Here is a 16,407-nt window from a genome sequence, read left to right as displayed (position 1 = left end):
AACTCTCTCTACTGTCTTTGCAATTTCTCTAAAATTCTAAAACTGTTCTAAAAACTAAAGCTTATGAAAAATATACTTTAAATTTGCCCACATTTCTACATGCTTGGGCTTGTTATTGAATTCCTGGTGCCCTTTCACGAATTCAAACTCAGGTTACGCCAGAATGTTCTGGGAATAACTTCATGGTTGCTCAATACGATCGACCTTGGGACTCTATCAAGATCCACTTTTCTTTATCAGCAGGCACCTCCTCAATAAACTGGGAGAGATTAAGAATTGTTTCAGCTTTAGTATAAAAGCTGATCTCCCAAAGCTGCCACAACCTCCAACAGCTGCTACAGCTGAAACTCAAGCCCCTGGAACAAAGAGCTCATCACAATGTCAGACGGGTATATGTGGTTTGAAGGGGTACCTTTCCCTACGGCGGGTTTCACACCTGAAGTCCTGAGAGAAGCACGGGAGAGTTTTGCGTTTAAGGATGAAGATGTCTTACTACTGACTTACCCCAAATCAGGTAAGGAAGCTGGGTCAGATGCTGCGAAAGGGTCTGGCCATGTGCCTCATTCACTCAGTAGACCAGTGGAGTGATTTTCGTATGTCAGACAATGAGTGATGCTCTGGGGGAATAGAGCTGGGCCCTGACGCCATTTACATTCAGACAAAAGGCTTCCTCCAGGCAGTTACACAGTAAGATGAGTGTCCAGAAGGGTAATCTCAGGTATCAGGGGAACCAACCGGAGAGACTCCTAAGGCAAAGTCTGGTGTTTGTACGGAGGAGTGGAGGAGGATGACAAGTGAAGAAATAGGAAAAAAAAAATGTAATTATGAGATAATAGATACGTTAATTAGCTTGATTGTAGTCATCATTTCACAATGTATATGCAGTTTTTCTTTGCGAGTTATACCTCAATAAAACTGGGGACGGACGAATAAAGCAACTGTCACCGCCAAAAAAAAGTAGAAGAAAAAGCGTCTAAATTGAGATGAAACAATGAATGTGAAACTATTTAGTGAAAAGGGGTATTTTCAGGTAAAGATATCAGCATGGACAATGGTCAGGAAGTGGAAAAGAGCCTGGAAAATTCAAGGGGCTGAAAGGATGTGGATCATATTTATATGAGGGGAGATGGGGTGAGGGACTGAAAATGGGGCAAGCACTGAGGCTGAAGTCTTTGGAAGTGTCCTGGTGGTGAAAAGTCAAGGGCAGTGGGAGTAGGTTAAAAGGATTTAAGCAAATAGCCAAAATTTAGAAGCAACCGAAACACCATTGACAGATGAATGGATAAACAACATGAAGTATATACACATAATGGAATATTTTTCAGCCTTAAAAATGAAGTCCTGACACACCCTACAATGTGGTGAACTGTGAGGACATTGTGATGAGTGAAATAAGCAAGGCACAGAAGGACAAATATGGCATGGTTTCACTTCAGTGAGGTGTCCAGAGAAATCAGCTTATCAAATTAGAAAGTAGAATGGTGGTAGCCAAGGACTAGAGGGAGGGGAAACTGGAGAGCTGTTGCTGAGTGGGGACAGAGTTTCAGTTCTTCAAGATTGTTGCACCACAACGGGAATTTACTTCACACTGCTGAACTGTGCACTTGAAAATGGTTAAGATGGTGCACTTTATGTTGTGTATGTTTTATCTCAAGTTTTAAAAAGTCAGATTAAAATGAGTGACCATCATTTTTCCTTCTTTATCCAGGAACAAACTGGTTGATTGAAATTGTCTGCCTGATTTACTCCAAGGGGGATCCCAAGTGGATCCAATCTGTGCCCATTTGGGACCGCTCACCCTGGGTAGAGACTGAGCATGGGTATAATTTACTTAAGGATAAGGAAGGCCCCCGCCTCATCAGCTCCCACCTCCCCATCCAGCTCATCCCCAAGTCTCTCTTCAATTCCAAGGCCAAGGTCAGTGTTCAATGGTCAAGATAAGTTTGATGAATGCTTTCCAAACTCTAATGTGCCTGGGAATCCCCTGGAGATCCGGTTGAAAGGCAGCCTGATCCAGTAGATCTGGGATGGGCCTGAGATCTTGCAGTGGGTGTTCCAGGGTCCATACTTGAGTACAAGGGTATAGACCCCTCCGCAGGTTATACCACCCAGATTTAAACCAGAGGCAAAGTGAAATGATAATGCCAGAATCTTAGAAAACCACGTTTTACACCCAACCTTAATTTATAACTGTGGTGTATACAAGATAACCCCACTCTGTGGCTCTAAAAATGATTAGCCAATCTTCATTAAGTAAATGGCTTCCACCACTTGGGTAGAAGCACCAGACATCGAGTTGCCCAGGTGGGAAGCAGCCCATTCATAAATCAATGCCTAAATCCAGGGAGATTGTTCTGGCACCGTGTCTGGTTTTTCTAACCACTATGTCTCCCCATATACAACTAACTATTGAGCTCGGCAGCCACACGAACCTCTCATGGCGCTGACAGATGGTACCCAGGAGGGACCATGTACATCCAGCAGCTAGCACATCTCAGACTGTTTTTAGAAACAGACATTCCTGGAAGCTGCTCATTGGTTTGTGATTTTTTTTTAAGTTTTATGCCTAAATTAGATTGTAAAGCTTAGAATAATAGTCTCCTTTCTTGCAAATTTCCCAATGTATTGCAGCACAGTGAAGTTTGTTTTTTAACCCATCACTTCCCAAGCTTGTTTATAATACACTCATTTATCTGTGTCTTATTGGTGTTTGTTAAATCCCTGCATGGGGAAACTGAGGCCTAGAGAGAGCTGGGGCCCAGAATACTGTCACTAAGAAAGTTGGTGAAGAATCCAGAGTGTAAGTCAGATGTTCAAATGTCATGTGCTCTTGCGTGTGTGTGTCCGTGTCCGTGCACTAATTGTAAGTGTTAGCTTGTTGATCTTTACATGTGTACACAACTGGGTTAACTCCTTGCAGGACATTTGTTCTTGTCAAAAATGTGCATAAAATATTTGGTCCATAAGACATTTAGTCCATGCCCAAAGTGCTTGCCATTTATTCCTGTTCAAGACATCCATGAGCATATTCGGTCTCTGCCCAATTCTTTTGGGCATAGACCAAATATCAAGGACCTTTGGGTGTGGGGACCCAATGTCTCCATGGACATTTTCAACAGCATCAGATATGACCAAATATCAAGCACTTTGTTGTGGACCCCATGTCTTATGGACACTTTGCATGGGACCAAATATCTGCTAAGCAGGTAACTACCTTCCAGATCCAGATTTAGAACATTTCCACTCCCCCGGAAAATTCCCTCATGCGCCTTTCCAGTCAATGCCCACCCACAGAAGTGACCGTTCCTCTGACTTCTAACTCTATAGATGAGTTTTGCTAGTTCTTGTATTTCATAAAAATAGACTTATACCCTAAGAAGGCCTGCTGTGTATCTATGAATATAGCTCAGTTTATTAATCCGTCCCCTATGTATCTATGAATGTAGCTCAGTTTATTAATCCGTCCCCTATGTATCTATGAATGTAGCTCAGTTTATTAATCCGTCCCCTAGGAGTGATCTTACAATCATACTCCAGAAATATAATAGCACTCACCTTTTAAAACCTTCAGTTGCTTCCCATTCTGAGTAGACTATGATATCCAACAGAGAAACGACAATGCTTTCCTCTTCCGCTGCTATATTCTTAGCATTACTCCAGTGACTGATTCATAGGAAATTAAAAATATGCAGTTGGTTAATGAATGCAATAACCAACTTGTTAAAGGAATGCATTGATACTTAGGGATTTTCTAAGAATTGATATTTCTCCATTTTTGTGAAGATCAAGAAGGATGGGAAATGGCTGTATTAATTTTTTGTTATTCCGTTTTTCTCTTTCAGGTGATTTATCTCACCAGAAATCCCAGAGATGTTCTCATGTCTGGTTATTTTTTCTTTGGGGCTTCAACTTTTTCTAAGAAACCACAGTCAATGGAGGAATATTTTGGATGGTTCATCAAAGGAAATGGTGAGTGAATGTAAAATATGGAAGCTGGGGCATTGTCAGAGGCCTTTAACAGACCTCATTTTACACCCGATCTGAGATCTCTACACCTCAGCATCCTAGGGCTATAAGGCTCCATCACCATTGGATCCCAAGTTTTCAAATTCCACACTCTCTCCTGCACAGCAGCAAAACCCCAGCCCGTCTTTCAGCTTGCCCCGTCATCAACCATGCTAGCCATCTTCTCAGTCTCCAGGACCTGTCTAATGCTAACAGGGAGGACTCATATTCTTCTCTTCTCTCCCAATTTGTGACTTTCTGGTTTTTTGTTTTGTTTTGTTTTTGAGGAAGATTAGCCCTGAGCTAACAACCAGCACTAATCTTCCTCTTTTTGCTCAGGAGGATTGGCCCTGAGCTAACACCTGTGCCCATCTTCCTCTATTTTATATGTGGGACACCTGCCACAGCGTGGCTTAATAAGCGGTGGGTAGGTCCTCGCCCAGGATCCACACCAGCAAACCCTGGGGCACCAAAGTGGAGCACATGAACTTAACTGCTGTGGCACCGGGCTGGCCCCTGTGATGTTCTGGAACACAGCTTTGCGTTGGCTTACTGGTCAACACAATTCTGACTTTACACCACATTTTAGATGCATCTGTCTAAAACTCCCTTAACCCTCTTGTCCTATCTGTCTCAAAAATGTATGCATTGGGGTCGGCCCAATGGCCTAGTAGTTAAGTTCTGAGAACTATGATTTAGCAGCCCGAGTTCAGTTCCAGGCGCGGAATTACACCACTCATTGACAGCCATGCTACAGTGCTGACCACATACAAAATAGAGGAAGGTTGGCACAGATGATAGCTCAGGGCAAAACAAAAAAAGATATGCATACATTACTCTAGGATCTCTATACTTTTAACTATGCAGAATTTGTAGACATTCTCAGATTCTTGAAATTTTGCAGTTTTTCTGTAAACTATATGATGAGTGTCTTATCATAGCTGTGATATAGCTCCTTAGCTTGAGCTGTGTTTCTCTAACAGCCCATAGACCTCTTCACTGGAGAGAGCCATGGAGACCTCCAGTTCAGTGTCTTCAAAACTGAACACACTCCCCCATATCCCAAACTGTTCCCACTGCAGGTTGATCTTAGGAAAGAAATAAAATCACCCCTCACTCAGCATCAGCATGATTCTGACATTTCACGAGGGTCATCTGTTTTCCATCCCACTCCCCCATGCCCCTCACCACTTTCTTTTATCCAAGTCCCACAACCTTGATTATTTCCTCCTTTGGGTCTCTGCTGAAATGTCTCTGTATTTGTGGCAGTCTTCCTTTTCAATACTATACATCAGAGCATCCTCCCCGTCTCTATTATCTTCTCTCTTTTTGTTCTTAGCATTCATCATCAATGAGTATGTATTCTATTTAGTTTTTTTGCATGCGTCTCCCAACTAAAATGTAAGCTTTTGGAGTTGTTCCTTCTTGGCATCAGGTTCTAGAGGGGTGCTCGCCACGTAATAGCAGCTAATACACCTTTGCTAAATAAAGAATATTTATTTGCCACCCCTTCCATTGGTGCTGTATTAATCAGAGCCACTGTTACTTTTCACCTGGATTCATGTAACAGACTCGTTGTTGGTGTCCACACCTCATGCTCTTTGACCCTTTGGGCTATGTTGCAATCATCTGTTAGACATTGAACGATTCACATTTCCCGAATTGTTTGCCCGCAGCATAAAGTCCAACTGGCAGTGCAAAGACCGGCAGTTGTAGCTCTCGTTGAGCTGATCCTGGCTGAACTCTTCAGTCCTCTGCCCTACTTTCCTTCGGTTTACTCTTTCAGAAAAAAGAGCAAGAGTGAAATCCTGTGGTGCAAGCCCGGACATGAAGAAAACAACTCCCTCATCGATGTTACATTAGATCCTGCCATTTGGTGCATAGAGTAGTCTGAATTGTGCTTCCACTGTCACCAGGAATCCAGGAAAGTCCAAGCAATATTGGTGGGTGATGAAGATATATCCTGTAAACCTCACCACTGCCTCAATATCTTGCTTTCTGTCCCTTAACACTCACACGGAGGCCTCATCTTATCCAGTCAAGAACCACCAACACCGAAATCTTTTTTGTTATCAACTAATATCTATATCCTGACTTTTCTGCAGCCCTGTACAAGGCCAATCCAAACCTTTCCCCATACCAATGAAGAAAGCCTGGGAATTTAAGTCCCAGGAAATATTGTCCTTAGACCCAAGCAACAGGAGACCCTGCTCTGGACCCCGAATCTTAGAGCAGAGCTCTGGATCATACACATTAACCAAGCGTTAGGGGGTCCCCTGCTCTGGACACATTGCCTTCCCAGCAAGGTAAAGTCTATTGGATTCCTAGAGCTTGCAACCCTTTCATCACCCATGCTCTGGGAACCTTGAACCCTAGAATTTCCATGCAAAAGACCCCACGCATGTTCTCATTGCCTGTGTGGTCCTCTCCTCTCCTCTGGGTCCTATCTGTCAAAGCATCATGATTACTGCTAGATTAGGCTTAGCCAAGGGGACAATCAAAATGAATGAACCATAATTGCTGTTTGCAAGCATCGCCGACGCCATTAGTTGTTGGTCAATTCTTCCCCTAAGCCTTTGGATGTCCAAAGTTAGAAATTAAATGAGGTGTTTCAGCTTTAAGTCTGATCAGAATAATGCTTCTCCGGCACACATGTGCGTGACTTTCTTTGTGGTTTATACACCTGAGTGCAGAACTGCTAAGGCATAGCAAATATGAATTTTCAATTTAAAAAATAATATCAAACCATTTTCCAGAGTGGTTGTGTCAACTTATACTCCCAGAAAGAGCCTATGAGCATTCCTGTGACTCCGTATCCTCAGTGACTCTTGTTATTGTCGTTATTTTTGTGATTGTCATTATAGGAATTGTACAGAATAATTAGTGGAGAATTGGCATATTTTCTTTGTTTATCTCTTCATTTATAGACATTGTTTATCCCTCCTTTTATCTAAAGGTCTTTGAATGACTTACTGGTCTTTTATAACATTTTTCTTTAAGGAACTTGGAACTCTTTTTGAGATGTATTTCATTTCTTCCACATTAATGACATCTTAAAATTACATTTTCCGGTTGTTTGTGCCTGATTTGGGGATGAAACTGATTTTGAGTATTGATTCAATATTTGCCAGTCTGAATGCAGGTTCTCTTTGAGTTTCCATGAAGTATAAATATAACCTTTAAGTAATTACTATTATCCTCATTACTAATACACATATGTTGTCTTTATTTTTTCCTCTCTTATCTCATTGGCCAGGGCTCTGGGACAATGCTGAATAGAAGTGATGATAGGGGTAACACCTACCTTGTTCTTAATTTTAAAGACAATTATTTTAAAATGTTATATTTTGGGGCCGGCCTGGTGGCATAGTGGTTAACTTCACACACTCCACTTTGGCAGCCGGGTATTCAAAGGTTCAGATCCCAGGCACGGACCTACACACTGCCCATCAAGCCATGCTGGGGCAGCGTCCTGCATACAAAATAAAGGAAGATTGGCACAGATGTTAGCCCAGTGACAATCTTCCCTAAGCAGAAAGAGGAAGATTGGTAATACATGTTAGCTCAGGGCCAATCTTCCTCATCAAAAAATAAACAAATAAAATGTCATATTTTAACTCCATTGAGAAATAATTGAGAAATATAACTGTATATATTTAAAAGTGGTTATTTGATATACCTATGTATTGTGTAATGATTATCAAGAATAAGATAATTAACACATCCATCACCTCACATAGTTAAATTTTTGTGTTTTTGTGTGGTGAGACTGCTTAAATCTACTCTCAGCAACTTACAAGGACATAATACTAAGTTAACTATAGTTACCATACTACACATGGAACCATCAGAAATTCTTCTTCTTATAACTGAAAATTGGTAGCCTTGCACCTTTCTCTCTCCATTTCCGTCTCCCCACACCTCCTGGCAACCACCATTCTATACTCTGTTTCTAGAAAATCTGCTTTTTTTGTATTATGCATATAAGTGATACTATATAGTATTTGTCTTTCTCTGTCTGACTTATTTCACGTAGCATCATGCCCCCCAGGGTTCATCCATGTTGTCACAAATCATTTTCCTTTTTATTATTTTTATTATTTATTTTTATATCTGAATAATATTCCTATACTATATATGTCATATTCCTGCATATGTCATATACCAATAATATTCCTATACATACATATGTCATAATCATGATCCATTCATCCATCACAGTACATTTAATTTGTTTCCATATGTAAATTATTGGAAATAATGCTGAAATGAACATAGATGTGCAGATGTATCTTGAAGATACTGATTTCAGTCCTTCAGATATATACCCAGGAGTGGGATTGCAGGATCAATGGTAGTTCCATTTTCATACTTTTGAGGAACCGTCATACTGTTTTCCTAATGGTTGTACCAACTTACACTCCCACCACCAGGGTATAAAGGATTCTCATTTCTCCACATCCTCACCAATGTTTATTTGTTGTCTTTTTGATAACAGCCATCTTAACAAGTGTGCTGTGAAATCTCACTGTGGCTTTGATTTGCCTTTCCTTGATAATTAGTGACATTGAGCACCTTTTTCTATACGTACAAGCCATTTGTGTGTCTTCTTTGGAAGAACATCTATTCAGGTCCTTGCCCTTTTTTTAATTGGACTATTTGACTTTGCTATTGAGTTGTATGTGTTCTTTATATTTGGGAGATTAACTTCTTATCAGATGTATGGTTTGCAACTATTTTTACCATTCTGTAGGTTGTCTTTTCAAATTACTGATGGTTTCCATTGCTGTGCAGAAGCTTTTTAGTGTAACGTAGTCCCACTTGTTTATTTTTCCTTTTGTTGCCTGTGCTTTTGGTGTCTTATCCAAGAAATCATTATCAAGCCAATGTCAAGGGTCTTTTCCTTATGTTTTCTTCTAGGAGTTTTATGGTTTCGGGTCTTACACTTCAGTCTTTGATCAATGACAAGTTAATTTTTGTGAGTGGTGTAAAGTAGGGGTCCAGTTTCATTCTTTTTCATGTGGATATCCAGTTTTCCCAACAACATTTATTGAAGAAACTATTCTTTCCCCATTGTGTGTTCTGGGTGCCCTTGTCAAAAATTGGTTGACTATATATGTGTGGGTTTACTTCTGGACTCTTTATTCTGTTCTGCTGGTCTATGTGCCTGTTTTGATTCTAGTACCATGCTGTTTTGATTACTATAGCTTTGTAATAATGCTTCAAATCAGGGAGTGTGATGCCGCCAGCTTCACTCTTCTTTCTTGAGGTTGCTTGGTCTATTTGGGATCTTTGGTGATTTCATACAAATTTTAGGAAATTTTCTACTTCTGAAAAGATACCATTACAATTTTGATAAGAATTGAATTGAATCTGTAGATTACTTTGGATACAATGAACATTTTCACAATATTAACACTTTCAACCCAAGAACACAGGATATCTTTCCATTAATGTGTCTTCTCGATTTCCTTCACCAATGTCTTACAGTTTTCAGTATGTAAGTTTTTCACCTCCTTGGTTAAATTTATTCCAAAGTATTTTATTCCTTTTGATGTTATTGTAAATGAGATTGTTTTCTTAATTTCTCTTTCATATATTTCATTGTTAGTAAATAGAAACACAACTGTTTTCTGTAAGTTGATTTTGTTATTAGAAATTTAGTAAATTCAATTATTAGTTCTACCAGGTTTTGGAGAGAGTCTTTAGGATTTTTTGTAGATAAGATCATGTCAGTTGAAAATAAAGTTAATTTTGCTTCTTTCTTTCTGATTTGGATTTTTTCTTTCCTAATTGCTGTGACTGGGATGTCTAGAACTCTATTGGATAGAAATGGTGAGAGGGGACATCCTTGCATTTTCTCCTGATCCTAGAGGAAATTCTTTTAAATTTTCACCATTGAGTATAGTATTAGCTACGGGCTTCTCCTATATGACCTTTATCATGATGAGCAACGTTCCTTTTATACCTGATTTATTGAGAGTTTTTAGTCATGAGAATGTTGAATTTTGTCAAATGCTTTTTCTGTATCTACTGCAATTCTCATAGGATTTTAATCCTTCGTTCTGTTAATGTGGTGTATCACATTAATGATTAGCATATATTAAAACATCCTTGCATCCCATAGTGTCTGATCATATTAATGTGCTCTCAAATTCAGCTTGCTGATATTTTGATGAGGATTTTTGCATCTATATTCATCCAGAATATTGGTCTGCTGCCTTCTTTTCTTATAGTGTCCTTATCTGGCTTGGGAAACAGGGTAATGTTGGCCTGCTAAAATGAGTTTGGGAGTGTTCTACCCTCTCCAATTTTATCGAAGTTTAAGGGAATTGGTTTTAATTCTTTTCAACATATTTCCTAGAATTTACAAGGAAACCATCTGGTCCTGGGCTTTTCTTTGTTGGGAGATTTTTGATTTCTGATTCAATCTCATTACCTGTTATTGCGCTATTCAGATTTTCTATTCCTTTGTGATTCAGTCTTGCTGGTTGAATGTTTCTAGGAATTTATCCATTTCTTCCAGGTTATGCAAATTGTTAGCATATAATTGTTCACAGTAGTCTTTTGTGATCCTTTGTGTTTCTGTGGCAACAGATGCAATGACTCTCCTTTCATCTTTTATTAATGTGAGACTGTTCTGTTTTTTTCTTAGTCTAGATAAAGGTTACTCAATTTTATCTTTTTAAAAAACAAGCCCTTAATTTTGTTCATCTGTTCCATTGCTTCTTGTCTCCATTTCAGTCTTTTTTCTTGCTGTGATCTTTGTTATTTCCTTCCTTCTGCTAGCTTTGAGCTTGGTATGTTCTTCTCATTCTTGTTCCTGAGGTGTGAAGTTAAATTTTTATCTGAGATCTTTTTTCCTTAATGTACATGTTTATAGCTATCGGATTTCCTCTTAAAACTACTTTTGCTGCAACCCATAAGTTTTGATATGTTGTGCTTCCATTTTTCTCTGTTGCGTGGTATTTTTTTATTTCTGTTTTAATTTCCTCCTTGACTCATTGGCTGTTCTTTTCTCCTGGATTCACTTTATTTACTCATAAAGTATAACTTAGACAAGTTCTCTCATAACAAAAGTGGTAAATCCTCTCAGCATTTTGTCTGAAAATGTCTTTCTTTTATGCTCATTCTTGAAAGATAGTATAACTAAGTAGAACTCTCAGTTCATAATTAACTTCCCGCAAGACATCAGAGTTGAGACAGGTTCAGGTATGGGAGACAGACACTAAAAATTATAAACTGGTTAGTATACTGGGGATAGAGTGAGAAGACTTGTCTCACTAGAATATAATGTAAAATATAGAGAAAACAAATTTTCAAGGAAACATGCCTGAAAATTTCCTGAATTGATGCAATCTCAGTTTAAAGAACCACACCTAACCTCACAAAGAATTATTAAAAGTTAATCTTTGCCTAGTTTCTAGGAAAGTTGTAGTAGCAAATAGTAGATAAAATCTGAAACCAGGAGAAAGACAGATGATATCCAAAGAAACAATAATTACAATAGCAACGTGAAGGGAAGAAGACAGAAAAATATCTTTAAGGGCTCTGGAAAAGACCCATTAAACAAAAATTCTAAACACTGAACAGATTAGTGGCAGGAAGAACACCATTCCTAAGGCCACATGGCTCTCCAGACAGGATCTTCTTAGAGACCCTTGAAAACTGGTACACAGCCTGCTCCAAAGGAACAAGGCTCGTTACAGGGTAAATGCATGATGTTGGATAATATTTAACCATCTTTACTCTCATTCATTCAGCAAAGAGGTAGGATGGACCTAAATGTGCCAGATATTGTGCTGTTAACTGTGCCCAAAAGAGTGAACATAATAGATGTACCCTTGCTTTCATCAAGTTTGTAAATACCCCCTCTTTCTGCCTCCCCAATATGCAGTGCCATATGGATCCTGGTTCGACCACACTCGTGGCTGGATGTCCATGAGAGGGAAGGAGAACTTCCTGATACTGAGTTATGAAGAGCTGAAACGGGTAACTGTGGTCCTTATGGTTAGCACACACCTCTCACCACCATCTCCACTCCTCTAACTCCCCTCCCTTCCTCTGTGTCTCTATTCCACCTTCTCAGTCAAAGTTGAGCCTTGGAAGGGTCATTAGGAGTGAGAAAAGCTCCCTGTCTTCATTGCCCTGCTTCTGGTTGACACTGCCCAAGCTCAATGCTCTCCTTCTCCATATGTTCTGCTTTGTTTCATCTTACAACATTTAAAGGAGCTTTTTCACAAATACAATGGCTTTTGCTCACACTGGCAATGGTTCTAAAGTTTCGAGGGGTAGGATACAAGATGCCGCTGATAACCTAGTGGTGGGAGGGCACTGAAGAAGAAGACGGGTTTAGTGAAAAAGGTGTCATTACAGAGATGTCTCCAACTTCCTGACACCCCAGATTGACTGATAGAAGAAAACTAAGTCATGAAATCAGTCTGTGTAGTTATTCTGACAGGCCAAGTACTAGACTGAACAGTAACGGGCAGGAGAAGCGGTCAGATGATGCTCGAAACCAGGAAGGGGGATTAAACCATTGCAAGAAGAACTTTACCTATTAATGCTGTCCCAGAGAAAAGAAAAGATGATGTAAACACATGCTATTGCTTCTGAGAAAGAATTAGTTTCCATCCTCTTCTTCTGGTTACTTCTGTCCAATCCCCTGTGACCTCCACATGAATTTCATTTTCACCAAGAAGGCTTCTGTAACAAGTTTAACTCCCTCTGGTGCATTACACTCCAGTAATTATGCTTTCAAGCCACAAAATAAACCTGTATTGGAGGAATTTCTACAGTTGTGTGTCTTCTGCTTAGATCATTAAGAGGGTGCATGGGATAAAGAAACACTTTAAAGCATTATATCTCCAAGAAGAAGGTCTATGACTCAAAGCAAAGTTTTTTGTTTATAAGACATTTTTTAATAATCTCCAAGGATCATGAGTCAAGTACTAATTACTGAGATGATATTGTGAAACTCTGTGTGTTATTCAAATGTTAGTTATATAAAATGGTAAGAATTGATGGCACAGCCAAGATTTGAAGTCAATCTCTTTGATCTTTGTCAAGTTCTCCCTGAACCTCTCTTCAATTAATCCTCATCATAATTGTCTAGAAGCCTTCCTACAAGTCTCTTCAGAAATCACCGGGCCTGTATTTAGTTTTAAGGTATCCTGAAGTCAATTATACTGGGAAATCCATGTGGATCCTGCATCTTTCTACGCTTGGTGCTCCTTCCTCTTTACGTTTTCCCTTACTTCCTCCTAGTCACAACCAATCAATCACTTCCTGATTCTCACATTGTTCTTCTCTTCCTCCATCCTCTCCTCCTTCTCGTCACATTGTTGTTTCCTCATTCTTACTTCCTTGTGCATGTTCTTTCTATTTCATTCCCTCTCTCTTGTTTTTACTTCTTCTAGGACACAAGAAGCGTTGTAGAGAAAATCCGCCAATTCCTGGGCAAGAAATTAGAACCAGAAGAACTGAACTCCGTCCTCAAGAATAGCTCCTTTCAGGTCATGAAAGAAAACAACATGTCCAATTTTTCCCTCCTGCGTGGTCAGTTTTTAGATGAGAAGAATGGAATACTACTGAGAAAAGGTAAAAGAAAATGCTCTGACTTCAAAATATATCAGAATACGTGGAGGACATACTGGTGATAACAGCAGAGCACTAACAGTTGGGAGTAAGGAATGTTTGAATTTATCAAGTCTAATTGCTCATCCTCCAAAGAAGTTCTCAGGTGCCATTATCACAAAGTCTCTTTTCACAGCATCGATGTGGGCTTCAGGCACTTAGGGGATGTTGACTAGGCTGCCGTGGTCATCTGAGATATGAGAGGTCTTCAGATTCTCTCTCCTCAGAATTTGACACGGGGCATGTCCATTACACAAACACTGACCAGGCTAATTCACTACTCCTGCCAACTTGCCAGCTGGGATTGCCCTGGGAAATGAGGACAGGATTGGAGATGGTCATGTTGGTGTTACCGCACTGGTGATTTAGCACAGGGAACTATCCTGATCAAAGAAATACATGCAGAATGAGTCAACTGAGGAAAGGAGAGGCGAGACTTTTTTTTTGCATGTCAGAATATCAGAATCTTTGAAGTATAGTTGTTAACACTAGGACAGTGAAGGTCTTAAGGATGACCTCAAGCTCTAATGGGCTTTGTCCAAACTTGACTCATTCCGCCATTACTAATACCTTGGTGCTTCACAGAATGTGTTTAAAGATGTCTTCATATCCAAAATGTTACGGGCCGAATTGTGTCCCCCCAAAATCCATATGTGAAGCACTAACCTCTAGCAACTCAGAAGGTGAGTATATTTGGGGACAGGGTCTTTACCGAAATAATTAAGTTAAAATGAGGTCATTAGAGTGGGCCACAATCCAATCTGACTGAGGCCTTTAAAAGAAGAGGAAATTTGGACAGGGACACACGCAGAGGAATGAGGACGGGAAGACATAAAGGAGGACAGCCATTTATGAGCCGAGGAGAGAGGCCTGGAACAGCTCTCTCCTTCGCAGCCTCAGAAGGAACCAACTCTGTCGAAACCTTGACCTCTGACTTCTGGCCTCCAGAACTGTGAGAAAATGCATTTCTGTTGTTAAGCTGCCCAGTGTGTGATGCCTGGTTAGCAGCCCCGGAAAACGAACACACAAGAGTTTGGGGAGATTTCTAAGAGCCGAGGACTAAGGAGAGACATGAACAGAAAGCAACATCAAAAAGTTTTCCAGGATTTCCAAAATGAGCAGGATTTAGAACTTGAGGCCCCTTCATAGAAACATGAGATTCTCTCATCTGGACTGATATTTAATAGGGGGCCGCCATATTGAATTTATAGGGATTCTGGTGCCTCAAGAGCTCTTTCTAACTTGTCAATGTGAGAGGAGTATAATGGATACATGAGCCTAAGAAATCAATAATAATAAAAATTGTCCTAATAATGAAGATAATGATGAGCATGAGAGTAACAGTGGATGTTTCTAGGGCACCAATTATTTATTGGTCATTCTGTTATATCACTTCTATGCATATAAGTTAAGAATATGTAATTTACCTTTTTATGTATTAATTTATATATAGTATATTATTCTCATTATTTAATGTATTAATTTTGTAATATATTAATATAATACATAAATAGTAATGTGTATGACATAGAAATAATAATATAATTATATCGTTAATAGTATGGCTTCTGGTAATAAAATCTTTGGCTTCAAATCCACATCCATCACTTTCTGACTGTGTAACTCTCCAAATCCTTTTTTCCCTCATCAGTAAAATGGAGATAATAATAGCACATTCCTCATTCTTTTAGTCTTCTTTTCAACAAATGTTTGGTACAAACTATGTGTCTGTGACTCTCTGAAACACTCAGTCTTTGGCAATTTAAAAAGAAAAGCGTGTGACTTTCTAAAAGTTACATATATTGGAGATTCTTGCCACACACACGCACAGGAAATACATAGAGCAAATCATACGTGATAAGTGTTATGAAATAAAATACAGCAAGGAAGGGGATTTACAGTTTTAAACTGGGTGGTGGGAGAGAACCTCACTGGAAGTTGCGTTGGAATAAAGACGTCAAAGAAGCAAACCAGGAAGACTTGGATGTGTCTGAGAGAAATGCCTTCCAGGAAGAAAAGACTGGAAATGCACACAGCCTGAGGGGGCGGAATGTGTGAGGCAGAATCAGAAGACTCCGTAAGGGAGTAGAGTGAGCAAGTGGATGGTCATAGGAGATGACAGTCAGACAATGACAGGGACCAAATCACCTGAAGCCATGAGCCCTTTCACTGAGTGAAACCAGAAGTCCTTGGAGAACCCGAGCAGGAAGGGACATGATCCGGCTTAGGTTCTCAAGGAATCAAGATGGCGGCCATGCTGAGATTAACTTATAAAGGAGAAAGATCAAAAACAGAGAGACTAGTCATAGATCTAACACAATAATCCATGTGAGACATGATGTTGGCTTGGGCCAAGGTGGTAGAAATGGAGGTGGTGAGAAGTGGCCAGATCCAGGATGTATCAGAGGATATGGCCACAGTTTTGCTGATGAATTGTATAGAGGATTTGTTGGGAGAGAGGAGAACATAGAAAATTGTTTCCAGGCCAGTGGAAGTGTCATGGGTATGATTTCCAGGCAGTATAAAGGCCCACCATTGAGCCATCGGTCATTCTGCTCTATTGGCTACAATTTCCGTGTCAACTGGAGGAGATGTGTTGGGGACCTGCGACTTACACCCAGATCTGATCTGAGTCTCTATTTCATGTTTGTAGGCATTACTGGGGACTGGAAAAATCACTTCACGGTGGCCCAAGCTGAAGCCTTTGATAGAATATTCCAGGAGAAGATGGCAGATCTTCCTCGAGAGTTGTTCCCATGGGAATAG

The 16,407-nt window shown here is 39.9% G+C and overlaps 1 protein-coding gene across 1 annotated transcript; it reads left to right on the top strand.

Moving 5' to 3' along the window:
• The first annotated feature begins 378 nt into the window (after positions 1 to 378).
• SULT2A1 (sulfotransferase family, cytosolic, 2A, dehydroepiandrosterone (DHEA)-preferring, member 1) lies at positions 379 to 16,407 on the top strand. The gene is given in 6 exon segments (NM_001193462.1): positions 379 to 514; positions 1,709 to 1,917; positions 3,843 to 3,969; positions 11,903 to 11,997; positions 13,425 to 13,605; positions 16,295 to 16,407. Coding segments are annotated over 6 exon segments (861 nt in total).

This window comes from Equus caballus, chromosome 10, assembly GCF_041296265.1.
Source record: "Equus caballus isolate H_3958 breed thoroughbred chromosome 10, TB-T2T, whole genome shotgun sequence".
NCBI classification, from domain to species: Eukaryota; Metazoa; Chordata; class Mammalia; order Perissodactyla; family Equidae; genus Equus; species Equus caballus.
This window is presented reverse-complemented; position numbering and strand designations above follow the sequence as displayed.